This window comes from Phodopus roborovskii, unplaced genomic scaffold (assembly GCF_943737965.1).
Source record: "Phodopus roborovskii unplaced genomic scaffold, PHOROB, whole genome shotgun sequence".
NCBI lineage: Eukaryota > Metazoa > Chordata > Mammalia > Rodentia > Cricetidae > Phodopus > Phodopus roborovskii.
The window spans coordinates 20,344,549-20,365,756 of record NW_026125281.1 but is presented as its reverse complement, the minus strand read 5'-3'; the positions used below and the strand labels follow the sequence as shown (position 1 = coordinate 20,365,756).

Genomic DNA, 21,208 nt, shown 5'->3' with positions numbered 1-21,208 from the left:
GTGCAGCACAGCTTCATAAATAAAGGAGTTTTAGCTCCTATGATAAAGAATATAACCTTTAAACAACTTTCCTTAAGCTCAGAAAAGCATCACAAAAGCTTTCCAACTTATACTGAGTGCTGTTATTTTGCCAATAAAACCAGATTCCAGAGAAGCAATTTAATTACCATCTATTTAGATAAACTACTCAAAAATCTATTTAAAAAACATACAAATAGAAACACGTATTTTTCCACCAAATATTAAAAACATACAAATCAGAAGGAAATAGCCAATAAGGGGCAGGGAGCAGAAAATAGGGCACTGAGCTAAAACCAAGATGAAGTTCAATTAAGAAGAACAAACAAAACAAAATAAGCTAAGAAGGAAATGGTTTACAGGAACACCAAGACTGTGGCTTGGACACTGGGCATGTCTGAGACAAGAACACAAATTAGCAGACGCCAAGCAGATTGCCTGTCCCCCTACAGAGCATCGCTGCCACCCCGGGTTCCCACCAAAGGCTGCCAGAAGGAAACCCTGGGTTGGCATCAACAACTCTTCTAGTTTTTATCTTGAAAAGGTAAAAGCAAGAATGTCTAAGTGAAATCTCCCTGTTTTTAAACTATCGACTAATTCTTCTTTTAAAGAAAATTGAATCACTACATGGGCCAAACAAACTGTAACTCTGCTGCATGCAACACACCAACTCCAAGAGTTTTAAAGCAGTCTGAGAAAGTCATGGATAATACCCTGAAAATGACCAGAAGAGGGCTAGGACCAGAATAGAGCCCATGGAGGTAGCGCAAAGGGCTGAGAATTTCAGTGAGGGAGCGGTCCACACGATTAAAGGTTATTCTATCTCTTAAAAACCCATACTCTAGGGTTCCTATTCATCCCCATGGCATCACTGTGTTGACTGAACTCATAAACAAGGGTGATACAGAAATCACAAGAGACTGATTTGTAAACGATCCTAATTTAGCTATCATCAGCATTCTAGAAAGGCAATGATGTATTTCAGTAAGTCATACTGGTCATCCTAACCATGCTTAAATAAAAGAATTATAAACTTTGTGCAGCACACAGGAAGCCAGGACAACCTATGGAGACCACGGTTTCCTTCTACCATGTGAAATACAGAGCTCAAACTCATGTCTTCAGATTTGGTGGTAAGCACTTTCACCACTGAGACACCTCGCTGGCCCCTATAGACCTATCAATAAAGTCTATCAATAAAGTTTGGAATAATTATTTGATCTATAAACTCCTTCTATTTTGAAGATTCATTAAAATCGGGCATTGTCTTCATTGATGAAGTAATGGTTACATGCTACAAGATGAGGCTTCTTTATTTGAAATTTTGGACATCAGGTTCTTACAGACTTTCCACCTACACATGACCAACTTCAAAATGAGTCACGTATATAAGTATGAAATTCATCTATGCTTCATATCTATCACACAGACCTTCCATGGTCCAAGTAATTTTGTATAATATTTTTTAAAGTATTTGTGCATAGAACCTAAATTTTAATGGGGTAGCTTTTCCTACTTAAGGTGTCAAAGCTCAAAGTGTGAAATTTTGGAACAATTCGGTTTTGGAATTTTCAGGTTAAGGACACCTGAAAAAGGCAAAACCAAAATGCTCTCAGTTGTTCCTTTCTCCCCTTCGAATGACCAAAAGGCATATGGAAAGGTAAAGTAGAAAGCAGTCCTTTTGTAAGCAAACACGATTTTATATTCTGTTTACTCACAGCTGCCAATCAGTCCCAACAGCAACTTCTCAGATTCTCTCAACTGATATCCAAAGACACTTGGCAAGCATTTATTTAGTAAGCTAGCTAGCAAGAAGTTGTTTCTAAGCACATAAAGTAGAGAGAAATAAACAAATGCAAATAACTAGTTCTCAGAGTGTATGCACAAGAAAGAATCACTAAAGAATCAAACAGTAGCCAACCTGGGTGTAAAGGTCTGGGGACACGTGCCAAAGGAGGGTCCATTTAACTGAGGAAAGCTGGTGAAGCCGGTGAAGTGTTGAGTGAGGAGAGCTGGGGTGAGTGTTCAGTCAGAAAAAACAAGAGTGGATCCAAGGGAAAGAACTGATGATAACAGAGTTTACAGATGGAGAAAAAAGAATTTTAAATAAGACTTACATCAGGACAGAATAAATGCATCAAACAAACAGAAGAAACACATTTGCTCAACTAACATTAAAAGCTAAAGAGAAAGTCAGGAAACCACCAGTCCCGTTCTCCACAATCAGCTGACTTGCTCCTCCACTGGTTCATGCCAACTGGACCATGACAGGGTACTAGCAGTTGTATGCAGGGAGCAATTTGAGACACCACCTGGCACACATGTGTCCCTTACTGACTCCCGTGTTTAGGAATTTTCTTATTAATCATTTCTTATGAATGTGAATCCTTTTTTTAAAAAAAAACACTCATGAATCTACAACGTTTTTAGAATTTACTGATCCAAAGTAAACCTCCATTGACCAACATGTCCTAAGCCTCCACCTCACCTGCAATAGTAGCTTAACTGGATAAAGTTCTAAAGCAAAATGAGTTCTAAATTCTGAAACTGTTAAGAAACTGACAATGTGAACATAATACATGTTGATTCAACTCCTTTATCATTTATTCTTTTGGCAAACATCAGATAACATGAGCAAAGCTATCTTGCTCATAACAGTTACACATTCTGTGTTTTACTTTTTACAGGCTATAAACATATGTAAGTGGATAAAATTCTTGGCAAAAGACAAATTCTAGAATTTTGACATACACGTTTCCAATCAGGACTAAAGAAAGCTCATGGGATTCCCATTATACCAGCAGCAGCAGCAGCAACAAAACTAATTCGCATGTTTTTAAATTAACATCTGCATTCTTCAAAGACTTATTTTCTTTTCGTTTAAAGAAGGTAGACATTGGCCGTTCACTTTATTCATAAATATACTGGCCATTTTAAAATAAAACATACACAAAAAAACAGAAACACATAATTGAATACACTTAAATTCTTGTCAAAACAAAACATTAATGAGTTATGTTAGACTATCTTTGTTGAAAATGTAATTTGCTATAACTAAGTTTCATATTTCATCCTCAATGTGATATTTTAACATGAAGATAATATTACTTCAAAATAAACTCAAAAGCATTCAATTTACAACTTCATTCTTTTGTAAATTTCAGAGAGAAAAAAAAGAAAGATCAGAAGTTACAAGGCAGGCACCCTTTAGAACACACTGTACAGGGGGCAGAGGATGTTTCAGTGTGCTAGAATGATCTCAAAAGTCCTGACTTGCTCTACTGACCAGTCTCTACCATCTCGCCAGTGTTACCTATTTGTAACATCATAAGCCCATTATTTACTCATAGACAGTATACATGAACCAAAAGCCCAAATATTATCAACGTGATGCTCAACCTTATTATATTTCTAACTTGGAAAAAAACCAGATCAAACCAAAAAGTTTCACTTTCATGAAATTGGTGTTTTTGTTGGTGCTAGAGAGTGAACCTCAAGCCTCATGCATAAGCTAGTGCGCTACTAGAGCTGTGTCGCCATCCCATGACACTTCACTACGTAAACATAGTGGACACAAGAGTGCATGTGGGCACAACTCTCTTACAAAGAACAGTTGAAGTGGTATGAAATCCAGGTTACATAAATCACTCCCCTGAAAAGTGTGCTGAACTCATTTTCAGCTCTCGCTCCTGAACAGTGGCCTTTAACTTTACCTATATGTACATATATAGTACAATAATTAAACATTTGAATGTAAAAGTGATACAGTATGTAACAAAATAATCTGCTGCCATGGCTTTCTTTGAATCCAGAGGCCACTGGATATTTCTCAGCAGAGAAAGGCTCTAGGGAAAGCAAAGCATCTGACAAGTGTTGGAGAAAATGTAAAAATTCTTAGTTGTGAAGAGAAATAAAGACACAAAGTAACTCCAGCCTCAAACTGAAAAAACAGCAATGCTGAAGTTGGTCTTTTAAAAGCTATACACACAGAAAAGGACAATCTCCACTTGTAAAAAGGAATGAAACTCACACAATGAACACCACTGATTTTGTCTCATTTCTTTGAACATAACTGATTCTCATATAAGTATTGTTTCCTAAAAATAGTTCCTCCTTGGCTGCAGAGATGTGCTACATAATAAGCTTCCCCTTGCTGATCCTAGCAATACCAAAGTTACTGTGACTGAGCTCATTTTATAACAAACTTGCTGACACTATGTGTTCCTATCAAGACAGAGTATCCGTACTTTTAAAAAATTACATCAAAATACTCAGTTTAGGGATATAAAGTTGTGGGACCAAAATTTAACACAATATTTATTCAAAATCAGAATGTCCAGGATAACTAAAACTCATTAGTGAGAAGTGTTAACATCTTGGAACAATGTGTCCACAATAGACTCTAAATTCTAAGAATGCCACTAAGGAGGGCATTGGTTAAAGTTAATCCAATATATTTCTAAAAAGCCTGTTGGTAAGCTTATTTGTAAATCTGACATAAGGTAGCTGTGTTCTTCAGTAGCATTTACAACAATCTAGCACTTGGTAGGAATATGCAGACTGACACACTCTATAAAATATAGTGTAACATTTTGTAAACTAGCTGCAATTTTCAGTAGCTGAGTTCACCAACCGTGTGACAGAATTATAATGTTCTCCTAAGCCATATGCATGCCTCATGTATCTGAAATGGAAAAAGAGAAACATAAGTCATTTTGAGGAGGTATTTACTACATGGAAATGTATACAGCATACAGACATATATAACTAAGCACACCTTGAAGTCCCAATCCACAGAGCTATCATTAATTGACAATATGAGCATATTCATTACGAGTTCAACATCATGTCACAAATGTTAGCAAATCATCCAATAATCACTAAAGGAGCAAAGGCTGAGATACTAATGGCTTAATGAGCTCAAAGATTCAGTAAAGTTCAATGATAATAGCTAATAAACACACACGTACACACATACACACACACCAAAAAAAAAAAAAAAAAAAAAAAAAACCTAGAGAAATAAGCGCTCCATATTGAGTTTGAGGTGCCAATTCTCAATCATGCAAATACATTTTGTGCTAATTAAAACTTAATTAATGTCAATGTGGGCAACAAACACACAAAACTAGCCTGAAATTTTACAGCCTTTTGAAAGGACTCTCTTCTTAGCTCATACAAACAAACAAACAATAGTCTAAGTGATTATGTAAATCACATAATCATGCTATTTCTGATTGTTTCTGATTGCCTTTAGCACTTTGATTAGTTAGTATGTACAACCCAAAATCTTTACACATTCCTTTTTGTCTTAATTATGAAAAATAAAATAGTAAACCTTCCTAGGTACTTACACTAGAATTAAAGGATTCTTTGAATACTCTTCACCAACTACAATAGGAGGAGCATCTGCTTGTAGTATCTCGATTGGTGTTTGTAAGATGTGAGACAAAGCTCTTAGCTATAGGGGGAAAAAATGAATTAGCAAGAAAAACAAAATTGAAAACCTTATTCAAATCACAAGTACTATGTTCATCCACAGAACACGGTGGCAAGTCAGAACAAAGATGTGCTCACTCTGTTCACAACAGTACCAGGAGTTCAAGCGGGTAGGGTAAATATTCAGTATTTGCTGAATTGATGAAAAAAAAAATCAAAAGTAAATAAATGCGTAAGTAACTAAAAGACTACATCAAAGGCAGAAGTTTCTCAAGCCTTGGACAAAGAATAGCTTGGCAAAAATACTAACGTCAAGCTTGGGGAAATGGGTGAAGGGTAGACTGTGATTACTGTTAACAGTCTCTGGGTTTGAAAACATTCCATTTGTCATGATACAATTTTTAAATACTAGTGGCTAAGCATCAGACCAAAAACCATTACTGGCCAGCGGACAGGGACTAGGATCTGGCAAAACACGAGGCTCCTTTTAAAAGCTTCTCAGATGACACTGGATGCAGTCAGCAGTAAGAACAAGGTATGTATATGAATTACTCTGGCCCGTGATGGGATCTCCATCTGGTCAGCATGCTGTACTATGTTAATTTTATAACCTTAGACCTTAAAGCCTAATAAATAATAACCACTAGTAAAGTAATGCTAATGGCCTCTAACATACTATAACTAAGCACTACACTCACGTATATACTTTTATGTGAGTGAATTAATTCATCCAGTCTTCCTAACTTCATGGAACAAATACTGACGAGTTGGTTTCAGTTTGGGTTTTGTTGGGGGGAGGTGAAGGGGGGGGCTTATCTGTTTGTCTCTGTGGCCCAGCTAGTTGAGAACTTGCAAGTAAATAAGGATGGCTTCAACTTGCAGAGGTCCTCCTGCCTCTGCCTCCCAAGTACTAGAGTTACAAGTACAAGCCACCACACCCACTTGACTGTTATTTTGTTAACACCTAGAATGTGAAGTAGAAAGATACTAAAAAGACTTCTCTGGGTCAAACAGAAAATTAAGTGACCCTGTTTGACTGAGGAAGCTGACTGATTCTTGAACCGGAATTCATACCCAAATCCATTACTGCCAGTCTTCCAACATGGATTGCGAATTTATAGATCTGCCCAATTACAAAAGTTACACCAAGAACATAGAACCTTTATGAGGTTTGCAATGAATGTTAAAAATTACTTCATGAATATGAAAAGGATTATATGCTACATGAAAAAAATAAAATCCCCATATTCTTTTACAAAATAGTCCCTTGAAACACATTAGTCTTACTTTTTTTTAACCAGCACAGAATAGTGTGCAAAGCAATGTCTTCAAAAAGTCATATAATAGGGCCAATGAAATGACATACTTGGTTGAGGCCTTGCCACTACCCAGAGTTTGATGCACGTGGTGAAAGGAGAGCATCAGCTCCTGAAAAGGTTTCCTCTAACTGCAGTAAGTGTGCTGTGGCACTCATGTGAACACACACATTCATATTTTCTTGGCTTTGGTTTTATAAAATATATTTTTCCCACTATGAAAACAATTTGTACTTAAAGGAATTCACAAGCAACGAATGAGCAAATATCCTTCCAGATGTTTTTAACAACTGTCTCATTAAATTATCTCAATTTAACAGAATTAAGTCTCCAATGCCATCATATTCCTTCATGAACCTTTATTCCTGCTCAAGTCTCTTCATCCCTGCCATAACAAAGCTAGTGGAGCAATTGTCGAGTGTCTGAGTCAGGAGACAAAACTAATGGGGACAGTTCCCTCTGGTGGAGAGGTCCAACTATAGCAGTCTATTAAAAAATGACCGCAAAGGAATATTTACATCTCCAAACAACAGTTTAAAGGTCTTCAGAGGCATAGACTACTGAAGACGCCACCTTCATATAATATTAGCACTGCTAGAGTCATTCATTTATCATCTTAGTTCACAACTCTTGTGTGTCCTATACTCCCTACCTTAATGTCACAGCATTTGACTAAGTACAAGGGGTATTACTGAATCATTTTAAAACTAGTGGTCAAGAGGCAGGATGGCTCATTCAAGGCACAAAGGAAAAGTCTGAAAATGAGCCTAGAAGTTGCCTCTTCTTCCTTTCTCAACCACCTCAGACTGCAACCAGGCCTAACTGAGTATTTTGTTGTAGTTAAGAGAGGTTAACAGCAAATTTTAAAATTGGAGCTCAAGAAAGTCATGTTAAGTTTCTCTGTGTGTGTGACTATACTATCTTCTTAACAGTATTAATGCATCTATTTATTGCCTTCAAGCAATACAGTAACACACAGGAATTCAACAGATAATTATAACAAATGTGTTACGGTAAGTTTTATATGAAATAACATTTTCATTTTGCATACCCTAGGCTGATCTAAACTCTTCATCCTTTGGCCTCAGCCTCCATAGTAATGGGATTACAGGCATGTAATAAGTCTGACCCTGGTTCATGTCTATGTCTGATGTAAAGAGGAAGTTATTTTTCCAACACTGATCTACTAGATTAAAATTCACTTTCATGGAATAAAATCTACCATTTTTCTTTTGTTTCATTTGTTTTTAAGCAGGGTCTCTCCTTACATACCCTAGGCCAGCATCCAGCACTGCCTCTTGACTGCTAGTACCACAGGTGTGTACCGCCACATTGAGTCTTCATTTGACTGTTTTCACTTTTTTTTTTTTTTTTTAAAGATACAGAAAAATCAAACAGATTGGCTGTAGAAGCATCATACATGAAAACATCCAGATTACTGCTGGAAACATCCAGCAGTAATGACACACGCCTTTATCCCAGCACTTGGGAGGGAGAGGCGTTTGATTGTCTGTGAGTTTGAAATCAGCCTGGTCTACAAGAGCTAGTTACTGCACCAGGAAACCCTGCCTCAAAAAACAGCAGCTTCTGTAAGTCCAAATCCAACACTGGGCTACTAAGAAGAAATCGTGCTTCACTTACTCCCAGGCAAAAGAGTGTGCAGCTCTCTATTTCTTTGTCATCAGAGAAACGGCAAATGTAGAAAGAAAAAGGCATCTTCAAAGAGAACCTGGGTTTAGCTGAAAAAACTGTGAAAACTACAATTAACACCCACAAGCGCTATGAACTCACAAACTTACCTCAAGCTGACCTCCCCACGCCGCTGTGTTAACAATATCATCACAGTATTTTCCAAACTCCTCTGTAGAGAATACATCAGAAATTTTATAATTTCACAATCCTTGATGAGAACATCTCCCTTCTGTATCACCTCCTATTAAAATGTAATCTACTCCCCACAAGTACATTAAACACAGCCACCCAACTTTCCACCTTTTCTCAATCCAAGAGCAAAGCATTTCTACTTCTCACCTTCAACCTGGGACCCAGAGGTCCCCATAATTGACTGACTTCTCTCCTCATCAGATGCAACGCCTAAGAATGTCAACAAATTCACTGTTCTCACAAGTGTTTTAAAGCCAAAATCACAGACAGACAAGGTTAAACTATGTGGCCTTTCTATAGTTAGGCTCACTGTTAGGGCCTATAGAGTGAAACTACAAATGAGTTTGGTCAGCCCAGGGGAGCAGCACATAGTCCCTCGGCTTGACATTTCATACAGCTTTAAATGATTTGTATCAATGTCACTTCTAATAAAGGGAAGAGATTTTTCTGAATCTCTGAAAAAGTAAAAAACCTAACCTCTGAGCTTACAATAGGCATATTACTGTACACATACTTTCAAATGCAGCACATTAAAATGGTTTTGCTAAATATGAAATGGAGAAATGGCTCAGTAGGTAACAGCATTTGCTGCCTGCTCTTCCAGAGGCTCACATCTGTCTGTAATTCCAGTTACAAATGATCTGATATCCTCTTCCAGTCTCCAAGGACATAGGCTCATAGATGGTGCACAGACATATATGTAGACAAAACATCCACACACATAAAATGAGGCCGAACATCCTTCCTATCCAAGGAAGGCAAGAAAAGCCATGGTAACTAAAAGACAAATATACCCCATATGTTAATTTCTTTTGTATTAAAGTCTTCATCTAGAATAAATACCATGCCCTTCAATAAAAACTTACTGAATGAACTAAAATTTTGTCTTTTTGATACATCAATTAAATGATCTACCACTAGTAGTGGTGTATAGACAAATTAAGAATTCTGGTATATGCCGTCACACTTGAGATCTATCCCCTAACACATGCCTCAATCACCACAAGCAACCAATTCAATTGCCTATGCTCATTCTGTCCATTATGTGCTATGTTCTACTTCTTCATGGAAGGCAGACTCCATTTAAGAAAGTCAGCCTGTACCGTGCATTCCCCAGCCCCTCCTGGGCACATGACCCACTCCCAGTGGAAATTGCCATACCTATAATCTTCCTTACAATTTCTTATTCTTAACATCTCTGAAGCCCTTTCAGATTTTGACTTGGTCTCACCCTTGTTTGCAAATTGTGCTTTTGTTGTTGTTGTTGCAATTTGTGAGCTTTTTTTAAACTTTATCATAAAAAACTGTTCCTTAATTACCTATTTATTTTAATAAAAAAGGAAGACTATTGCTCATGAAGTTGTGAAATCAAATTTTACTTAACTAATAACCTTCCTAGCTACAGCTTATTGAAATGACATTATCCTTACCTGAGTTTGATTAAGTTACTTTTCACAATCATTGCTTGTTCATGGTCTTAGAGCCCTACACCTACATACTTACAAACACTGATCAAAACTCACCTCCTTCTAGCTTTGTTAAACAGGAATTAACACATAACTTTCAATAATGACTAATCCTATTCCTGTCTTATATTCTTAATGACTTAAGTATAGCAATTAATATATTCTAACTATAAAATTAAGTACTTGAAAGATAAAATATATCTGCATCTATCTCAATTATAGGAAAATAATTTTGCCTACATTTTAATGATCTATTCTTCATAACAAAGAAAGTCTTACATGCTATACCCAGGAAGCATTTATTACAAAACCAGAAGCACTAACAAACAGTAGTGAAGGAAACTACACTACCTGGAGTATACATGTTTCCTGTGTTGGGGTTGGTTAAAAACGGCAGGAAGTCTTCGGAATGGCTCTGCATGTACTCAGCAGTCTGCTTCCGCAGGGCAGCCACAGTCAGAGCACAGTCCTGATCTCTCAGCTGATCTTCAAGCGCTCCATACATACAATGGCCATCAGATGGAATATGCTTAATTTCCAATTCTCTGGCTGCTAATATCTGAGCAAGTTTTTCACTCTCTACATGTCTGGCTCCAGCTAAGTTCTCAATTTCAGCCTCAGCTATTCTTTCTTCCCGCTCCTTCTCCAACGCAGCCTTTTTTTCCTAGGACAAGCATATAGGAAAGTTAAATGATAATAATTAGGGTTAATGCACATTTTGAAATTTTTCCTTCACCCACAAGCACTGTCATTTTGATCACCTCACTATTTTAGAACTTTCTTACTACAACCATTAAAGGAAAATTAACCCGTTCATCTGGCCCCTATGTTTCCTGCACCTCACTCTGTACCAGCATATATAAAAAAAACCTCTTCTTATAGTCAGGTGCAGTGGAATAGGGAGACATGTTTGAGGACAGCTTGGGCTACTGAGTTCCAGTCCAGCCTGGCCTGCAATGTGAGAGCCTGTCGAAAAACAAAACAAAAGGAAGGGTGTGGGAGGGGAAAGGACTAGAGAAGCAAGGGGGAGGGAGAGGGTAAAGGAAATGAGACCTTCATATGAAATGTGCTTGTTTGCTTATGTGCGGCACTGTCTTGCTATGGTAGCTAGGCTAGCCTATACTCTCCATCCTCCAAAAGTTAGGATTACTGGCATTTGTAACTACAACTGTCCTCATAAAGTCTATTTAAAAACATGTCAACAACTTGACTAGCTGATTTCAAAGTACTGTCTTAGGATTCAGTTGTCCTGAGCATTACGGACCAGGCCTTTAATCCCAGCACTTGGGAACCAGAGGCACGCAGATCTCTGCGAGTTTGAGGTCAGCCTGGTCTACACAGTGAATTTCTGTACAGCCAGCACTACAGAATAAGACTATCAAAAATATTGAAAAGATTCAACTGTCCTAGCCTTAAAGTACAGGATCATACTTAACCCTAAACAAACCCAAGTTTATATCACTCTGCCACAATGGATTCATTATGTTAAAACCACCAGAAGGGTACAGATACTACTATGATCTGTTTTCAAGTGGATAACACCTATGCATATAGTTAATAACAGATTTTTTTAAAGCTGCTTACATGCTTACATATAATTCAAGTGTTACAGTAGACTACAATCCTTCTAAATCCTCTGGATACATATCCTCCCAGATTTTTCTTCTATGCACTGTAATAAGCACAATTACAATTACAGAAAAAGCATATCCTTTGTAACAAAAATGGCATTATTCTTTATATAGTATAATTTGCTTTCTTACTTAAACAAGGAAATAGGAATTCTTGAGATTTTTCCCAAGACTGAATCTCCAAACATTTGCAGGGTTCAGTGGAGTCAAAAGAGATTTGTTAGTGAGTGCAGTGGGAAATGGGGGGTGGGGGGACCACAAAGGAAAACATCCCCAATAGCTGAACTAGTAAGAATCACAAGCTAGAGAACACCCATGCTTCATAGCTAAAAACAATTCACATAACTAGCACATAAGAGAAAAACAGCATTAAGAGATGAGGATGCTGGCTAAAGACAAGTCACCCATTAATAAATATTGTTTGTGATAATATAGTACTATCACAACATTTGTAGTTCTTTCTGGATGGTAGAACAGTGTTGTTGTTGGGTTATCATTGCGCTTTTACAACTTTCTAATCTCAGCCACTGCCTTCAAGAGAAAAAATAAAAAAATAAAAACTCCCTAAACCTTGGCAAGTTTTACCTTACTGTATTGTATAATATTAGTACTTAGTCCTATGTATGCCTATGGTCCAAGTGCACGCAGTTCCCAGAAACCAGAAAAGGGGGGGGGGGTTGTGAGACAGACAGACAGAGATCCCTAGAAGTAAAAATATAGATGAATGTGTGTGAGAGAGATCCCCAGAACTAAAGTTATAGATGAGTGTGTGTGTGTGTGTGTGTGTGTGTGTGTGTGTCAGATCCCAAGAACTAAAGTCACAGATGATTGTTAAGTTCCAGGTCCTCATGAAGAGCAACCAGTGCTCTTAGCCAATAAGCCATCTTTCAAGCCCCTAAAAATATTGATTTAGTAAATTATAGAGGGAAGAAAATGGTAAAGCAATTTTAACAAATGCTAAGGACTTTCATGGTCTAACTTTATTCCCCCTGGGGCAGAGCAGGAAGGCACAATTCAATACCCTGAATTAATGCCATGATGTGTCACGTGAGGGAACTGCAAATGCTCTTCTGTGGGTTTAAGAACCTGAATCAAACAAGAGCAGTAAGAGCTCGCTAACAAAACATGGAGCAGCACAGGGTTTTCCTTCCAGCCTGAAGCACGAGAAAAGCAGCATGGTTTACCTCACTGCTAACTACAACTGCATCTGACTATAAATCTTAAAACACAAGGTGGCACTATTACTTTATAAAAGACTAAACCCAGTTTCAGAGGGGAGAGAAAGAGTAAGCACCTTAGGCATCATCTAATCCAAAGCCCTGGTTTTCCTCTTCTGAGGAAACAGCTCGCAGAAAGATTTCCCAAGGCCATGCAGCTGGTTAGGGCAGGGGACTGGGGACAACACACAGAGCTCCTTCTGTGCAGGCACCTGGATCAGAGTAAAGGTTGGAGCAGATGGCGGCTGGAGATAATGTCATACACATTTCTTTAAATCTGTTAACGGACCCTGAGTGTCCCAGGTGAAAGGTATTCTGTTGTGAATCACTGTTGTTAATAGCATTCCATACAGGTAAATCTTGATTATTCCGATTTCTCACAAATTTGGACACTTTTACTGCCTATAACATCTCCAGGGGAGAGAAGGGAAAGACACCCCTGCAATTGATTTCTCCAAACATAAACAGAAATGTAGTGTGCAGGACAGCAAGCCGACTTCACAAAATGCTGGGCATGGAGAAAGGGTTTTCCAGCCGAGTCTCCACACCTAGAGCACAAGCTGTCACCCCAAAAGCCCCTCTCAAGTGAACTGGTCATTCACTCTTTTTACTGACAGGATGGAACTCCATTCTATCTTCCAAGCCTGTAAGTCTCTTAAATACTAATCTCTAAGTATACCTTTTCTTGCCTAATGATCTTCATAACTAAAAAACAAATGCATTTACTTTCAGTAAATCATGTGGGAAATCCATTGGCTTGTCTCTGTAGGAGTTTCCAACATTAGGTACTCTTCTACAAAGAAAATACTACAGACAGACTGGTAATAAAGTTGATTTTAAAAAAAAAAACACACAGATGGAAGACAGGAGCATGAACTCACACACATGGCCAGCACAGGTAGAGTCACGTTGATCTGGACACTAGTCCAGGTCTGTATTAAACTATCCCTCTCATCTTTGTCATTTGTAAAAAGAGAAACTGAATGTCACTCTACCTCTCAAGTTCCTTATTTTTGGAAATCCATTATTTTACGTCTACCTTATTTGGAGTTGGGGGAGTTGAAGCAGTTGATTCTCTGCTTCTACCATGTGGTTTCCAGGGCCAGGCAGTAAGCTACTTTATCCACTGAGCTAGACAAAAATTCCTGTGCTTAATAAAATGCTCCCACATGTCTCCAAATTAAAAGTAACACACTTCAAGAGTCTTATGATAAATCACCACAAAATTGCCATGCTTTTCTTCCAGAATTGTTTCTCTACCAAAAACGACCACCAGTAGTTACCTGGCTCCTTAATCCTTCCTTGGTGCTTTAATAACGTAATGTCAAATTTGCCCATCCTGAATTCAGGTTCCATTCTATTAAGCATTATGAACGTTTAGTGTTCTCTGCTCCAAAAGCCCACTAGATTAAAAAACTGCCAAGTGATAAAGCAGTAGACTATAAATATTACTAAATTTTTCATAGTTTGAAAATGTGTTAATTTCAGATAGAAGTAACAAACTTCTAAGGAAGATAGATCTACGTAACAATAAACAGGTATTGATCAACAGAGCAGATACAGCCTTAGATTTCAGAAATAAACAGGATAACATTAAATGAAGCAATTACTAAATGCAAATAATTTTTTAGAATTGTAATGTTAACGGCACACAAAACACCTGTTATGACGTACAGAGGAAAAGTGACAACTGTGGGGCCATGGCAAAAAGAATGGCAGCCAAAATAAGGAGTTGAATTAGAGCAGCCCTTCAAGACAGCATGAGCTCTAAACGATTCTTTCAAAGTCACACTGGTAATATTAGTCAAGAGTCAAATCCATATAAGCATGCTAAATATTTGACTATCTGCAACATAGCTTTCATACAGAAAGAGACAGGGCCTCACTTTTTAAGAGGAATATGATACACTTAAAATGGTAAATGTTCTTACCATTTGTTGATTCTTGCGTTCTCGAGGCCCTGTATTAACAGCCCTGGCCAGTTTATTATTTTAATATCCATAATAGTCCTATGACACAGGTGGTATTTCCTCCTACCTACTATGGAAAATGAATACAAACGCATGAGCGTCAGTGAAATGCAACCCTACCTGGGGTTGGGGAGCAAGCTATGGCCCTGCCTGACACTGAAAAGGCACAAACTGACACCAAACTTCCATGCTCTACTCTATCATGTACTTAAAAATACTATGAAACACGCAGCACTTAGACATTAGCAGACATGAAGAATTAGTAACACAGTATTCACAACCAAAATATGACTTTTAAATTTCCTTTTAGAAAGTGAAATGGGCTTACCCACCTCACACCATTATCATTGACACATTCTTTCCAATAAACCTAATGCTGTATCTCATTCGCACATTTGTTTTTATTATGTTATTTCTCCTGTGTAGAATATCTTGTCTAAACATTTATCTTTCCTTCAAATTATGACACAGCATTAACAGCTGACATAATGAAGTTTCCCTTCTCTGAATTTTTAGTGTAACTAACTATTATATAAATACCAATATAATTCTCTAAGCACTCTGGGTCTCTACTGTTCTACTGTACTTCTAAGTTCAAGCCTTCACTTTACCCCTGAGCACTAACTGTTTTTAAATATTTTTTAATTACATCTATTTATTTGTGTATGGGTGCATATGTGAATGTAAGTGCAGGTTCCCATGGAGACCAGAGACATCACCCTGGAGCTGGAGTTGTAGATAACTGTGAGCAGCCCCACAAAGGAGCTGGGAACCAAACTAAGGTTACTTAAGAGTGGTCTGAGCGCTTGTCCACGAGTCATCTTTCCAGCCCCCAGCACTAATTTTTAAACAGGGTTGTGCATTGGTCATGTATTAAGCTTACAATATTATATTCTTCTAAGAAAAAAACAGTCCTTTGCCTCCCCACTTCCTATAAGAACTGCAAACTAGACATCTTATTTTTTGTTGTTTAGAATGGTATCTGATATATAACAAGCCCTTATTAGACATTAGTTCAGGTCCCTAGGCAAGGAACTCCAATTTTTTTTTTTTAATATTTTCTTACACAATACCAAAGGAAGTATTGGTGATATGACTTTCATACCCGTCTCTTTTGTGCTTTTGAAATCCGAGGTGGTTGAGTCTCAAGCACCAAGTCTGAAATGTCAACAGCAACAGAGTCTATCTGAAAGAAAAACATTAAAAGAAAGAAATTAATAAAACAATGCTAAACTTACTGAAAATGTTGGGCAACTAAATTATTACTGAAAAGTAAGGATATTTCTAATCCCTAATTTGCAGTTTGAACAGCAGCACTAGACAGAGTATTAGATAATATGGTTAGGTCACCTTTTTCTACTTCCATGGATGAATTTGTGTAATTGCCAAGGTGTTTCATAGCTCTCCAAAGACAAGACTCATCGCTGCATACTTAAACTCCTTGTGAACCTACTCCATTATTCTACCTACCTTACTTGCATTTCAGGGGACCTGTCTTGCTCCTGAATGCTGACAAATAAAATACAGTTTGTGCTCATCACTACCTTCATGCTCTTAAAAGTGACTCCAGAGTCACTTTCCCATGTTAATTAGACAAAACTTAATGACACTAATTCTTTTCTTTTTTTTTTTTTATTTAAATTTGAAACAAGGTTGTTTTACATGTCAATCCCAGTTCCTTCACCCTCCCATCCTCCCATATCACCCCCAACAAACCCCAGCCTATCCCTTTTCTGCTCCCCAGGGAGAGTGAGGATTTCCATGTAGAGTCTCCAATGTCTGCCATATCATTCGGGGTAGGGCCCAGGCCCTCCACCAGGTGTCTAGGCTGAGAAAGTATCCCTCTATATGTGATAGGCTCCCAAAGTCCATTCGTATATTAGGGATAAATACTGATCCATTACCAGAGACCCCATAGACTGCCCAGTCCTCCTAACTAACACCCACATTCAGGGAGTCTGGGCCGCTCCTATGCTGGTTTCCTAGCTATCAGACTGGGGTTCACGAGCTCCCCTTGTTCAGGTCAGCCCAGAAATATCTAAGCAAAAGAAGAGAGGCTACCTTAAATGCCCTTCCACAATAATGAGATCAACAACTACTTTATATGCCATCCTAGAGCCTTCATCGAGCACTAACTCTTGAGGCTAGAACAAATGAGCAATTTCTATATTCTCCTAGCTACGAACTGAAAACTTCATTAACAATTACAATAAGCCCTAAAATTAAAATGTTAACATTGTTAAAGAAAAACTTTAGCCTTCTACTTGGATAAACAGCTAGTACCTCATTACTCTATGTCAAGCTAGTTTTTAGTATGAAGCTTGAAGCTGCAACAGATGCAAAAGTCTCCAAAGACTATGTCCCAAGCGATAAAATTATCAAGAAGTTTAACAACTTCATTGAATCTATTCTTCTGTATTTTTTTTTTCCTGCCAAAATTCACACCATATTGACAAGAAAGCAGAATTAGGACTAATGGAGAGACTAAGAAGGAAACAAGTTTAAGATGAAAAAGACAAGGAAGACTAGAGAATCTGCATCTTAGCAGGTAAGTGATGACTGATTAAGAATCAAACTTTTCTTTCTCTTTGGAAATCGTGAAATTAAAAGCCTAAGAGAGCAATCCAAACATCCTGCTCCTAGAAAACACAGGGAGACAATTAGGAACAGCACAATACTGATATGACTGAACACTTATGTGTATATGTGCAATTGTGTCAAAACAGCATATGAGGATCAGAGGACAACTTAGGGGAGTCAGTTTTCTCTTTCTTCCATGTAGTTCTAGGGACAAAACTTGGATGATCAGGCTTAACAGCAAGCACCCCTTCCCTGGTGAGCCATACTGGCATTCCCGAAAAAATAAGTTTGTCACTTTCTTTTCTGTTACTGTTGTTAGGTTTTGAGATAAGGGTCTTGCTATGAAGCTCAGGCTGGCCTCAAACTCACAACCTCTCTGTTTTTGCCTCCTGAGTGTTGGGACTACATGTATCACCATGCCAGGCTGGAGATAAATGTATTTTAACAGTAAGGAAGGCCATGAACATGATGGTTGGGTAATGAAATTAAAATCCTTGACACTATATTTAATATAAATGAGCATCCAGAAACTCTTCCCTTGTCAACAGAACAAAAGTGAATGAAAACTTACAAAAGATGAGATACTGCATAGAACTAAAAAATTCCTAACAGCTGAAGTTGTAGAATACATGACTTCATATTCAAAACCCACATGACAAATTACTGTATTACACAAAAGTATATGGATAGCCTGGTTTGTCTTTGTTTGGTTGGTTGGTTTTTGAGAAAGGGTCTCTCTGTGTAGCCCTGGCTATCCTGGAACTCACTCTCTAGACCAGACTGGCCTTGAACTCAGATCCAACTGCCTCTGCCTCCCAAGTTCTGGGATTAAAGATGTGTGCCACCCACTGCCCCAACTGAGGGCCTAGTTTTGAATTCTAGCTTTTGGCAGTCAATAGCTATTATGACTTCAGGACAAAGATCTTAATCTCTCTAAGTAAATTTCCTGCTGGAAAAGTGTGATTGCAGGTATTATTGTACAGAACTACTGACAACTAAATGAAGTATTAGAGACCACACAGTGAATAAAGTGGCTGGCATACACCACTAGGTGGATGGTACACTGAAAAGATGCATGTTATCTACTTCCATTTACACAAGAAGCATCTCTAACACTTCATCCATTCCAACTGGCTCACAAGGCACTTCTTATAACTTCATTGTGATTTCACATTTGTCATCCCATTTGTTTTTCGTAGGAACCATACACAAAAGCAACTGTCGCCACATCATATGTGGAGAAATTTACTCTTGGATTGCTTAAGTAACTTTTCAGAGGTTACATCTTATTCATCAGTAATCCTTGAAAAGCAGTCTAGTCTTCCAGCTTTCATGCCAAAGAAACCTTTTCTAGCACACTTTATACTTTACACATTCATCACTGGGTTAAGTAAGGAGGTACTTCTTTGCTCATCTCCCTTTAAAAAAAAAAAAAAAAAAAAAAGGCAATAAAAATAATAACAAACCTGGTCCCAAAATACAGAGGAAATGGAAAGCTAGGTGTGGTGGTGAATGCCTGTAATCCCAGCACTTGTAAGATCTTAAGTTCTAGTTTATCCTGTGCTACAAACCCAGATGGGTGGCAGCCCAAACTAATGACACTTTGTCTCAAAAGACAGTAATGCTGAAATGTGATGTGTGGGTATGGCTGCATGACTTGACTTCACTTCCAATTTTGTGACTATACCCAGTAAGCAGATCAACAAGCTCAGCCGGCGGTTTCCAAAGGCTCGGAAACGCGCGTTATTACCCATACCTTATTTTCCTTCAAAGTCAGCTGCAAATGCTCCAGCTCCTCCCTGTGTTTCTGTTCCATCTCTCGCTCCAACTTAGCTACATCTTCAGTCAGTTGCTTCCTCCTCTTTTTGTCATTTTTGGGAACAGCGTTCTTCATTCCCTGAATTTTGGCTAAAAGGTCACCAAAACCATCATGTCAGAGCCCCAGGGAGAGAGAGAGCGCGAAGAAGCAGGAGTAAGTCGTCAAGAGGAGTAATGACAGAATGTAATGTAATTATAGAAGCAATTAATCATGACACAACAATCAGCTACAGAGAAAGGCCCGGATGAGGCTTGAGATCCAACATACACCTTCTAAACACAACCTTGAATTTGTTTGGTTCGAGAGAGCAAAATAAAGTTTAAAAAGAAAAAAAAAACTATCATTAAACTGTAAATTACACAGCTTCCGCCTCTCAACTATCTCTTCTGTGACTGTCAGGACAACGTGAAGCAATCCGGACCACACCACTAAGGTCCAGTGTCAGGAGCCGGGCAGGAATGGGAAGGACCGGGCCCTTGGCCTCCAGGGACATCACCAGCACAAGCGCAGCGCCGGCTCGGGGACACTGCGAGGACTGCGAGCGGGCGCCGGGGCGAGCAGGGGAGGCCACACCAAGTCATCAGCGGGGACCGGAGCCCTGCGGGCTGCAGGCGGTCGGCCCTCCCGGCCCTCGGGGTCACGCGCCAGGCTCCCAGCCCTGGGGGGGGGGGGGGACTTTAGATCCCAGCCCTCTGCCCTGCCGTCACCTTGCAGCTCCTTCTTCTCCTTGCGATGCCTTCTCACCAGCTGCTCCTCATCGTCCAGCTCTTCCGCCAGGACCTCCTCCATGACGAGCGGGCGGCCGGGCACACGCGCCGGACGAGCCGCGCACGGCAGGCGGGCCAGCACCTCCCACCTCCCAACCCTCGACCGCGGCGCCATTGGCCGCCGCCGAGGCCCAGCCCCGCCTCAAGGCGGCTCCGGACCCACGGCTAACCACTGAAACCGGGAGAAGCCGGCGGGGGCCAGGGCGCCTGCGCGCTCGCACCGCCCGGGACGGCGCGCCGGAAGCTGCGAGCCCGCGCCGGAACACGCTCCGGCTCCGGAGTTTCTTCCGCGCCAGGCTACGCGCCAGGCGATTGGCCCTGGAGGGAGGCGCGCGGAGATGACGTCACGAACGCGCAGCTTTCAATTCGTGCTTTGAAACTTTGCTTAGTGCTTGTACGCTTTGCTAGGATATGTTGAGTTTTTTTGTTTTTTGTTTGCTTTGTGTTTTTTGGTTTTGTTTTGGGTTTTTTTTTTGTTTTTTTATAAAAGTGTGTTGAGCCCCGGGTGGAGGCGCACACCTTTACTCCTAGCACTCGCGAGGCAGAGACAGGAGGATCTCTGTGAGTTCAAGGCCAGCATTGTCTACAGAGTGAGTGCCAAGACAGTCAGAGGCTACACGGCTAAACCCTGTCTTGAAAAACCAAAACAAATGAGTAAAATAAAAAAATAAAAGCGTAGATTGTTTTCAATAACTGCTATCAAGTTGCATCAATCATACCGTAGAAAATTAAGGTTTTTACTCGTTTGCAAAGTAGTGAAAGGGGAAAGCTAAGGAATTTTAAAAATGCCTACTCGTGAAATGGACAAACGGGTGGTGAAAAGATATATGGAAGGATTAAGTATTCAACGATAAGACCTTAATTCAGTGATAAAAATAAGGTCAGAATGTTTTGAAGGTTTGAATCAAGAGTTAACACGTATAAGTTGTATATGCCACAAAAAAAAAAAAATTACTGAAATAAGGGCAAACAAGAATTCTCAACAGAATGGTGCTGGGTGGCTGGGTGGGAGGTGGGAGACCCAGAGAGCTGGCCCAGTTTTAAAAAAAAAAAAAAAAAATCTATTTTTGGTAGGTTCTTGATTGTGTATTTCTTTAATCT

The 21,208-nt window shown here is 39.2% G+C and overlaps 1 protein-coding gene across 1 annotated transcript; it reads right to left on the bottom strand.

Moving 5' to 3' along the window:
• Nucleotides 1-2,600: 2,600 nt before the first annotated feature.
• On the bottom strand, nucleotides 2,601-20,237 carry Otud6b (OTU deubiquitinase 6B). Its single transcript, XM_051198006.1, has 7 exons — nucleotides 20,048-20,237; nucleotides 19,278-19,429; nucleotides 16,047-16,127; nucleotides 10,475-10,787; nucleotides 8,573-8,634; nucleotides 5,373-5,479; nucleotides 2,601-4,702 (listed from the first exon to the last, which is right to left on the bottom strand). Exons 1-7 carry the CDS (start codon nucleotides 20,220-20,222, stop codon nucleotides 4,618-4,620), a joined length of 975 nt encoding a protein of 324 aa, XP_051053963.1. The 5' UTR covers nucleotides 20,223-20,237; the 3' UTR covers nucleotides 2,601-4,617.
• Nucleotides 20,238-21,208: the final 971 nt, after the last annotated feature.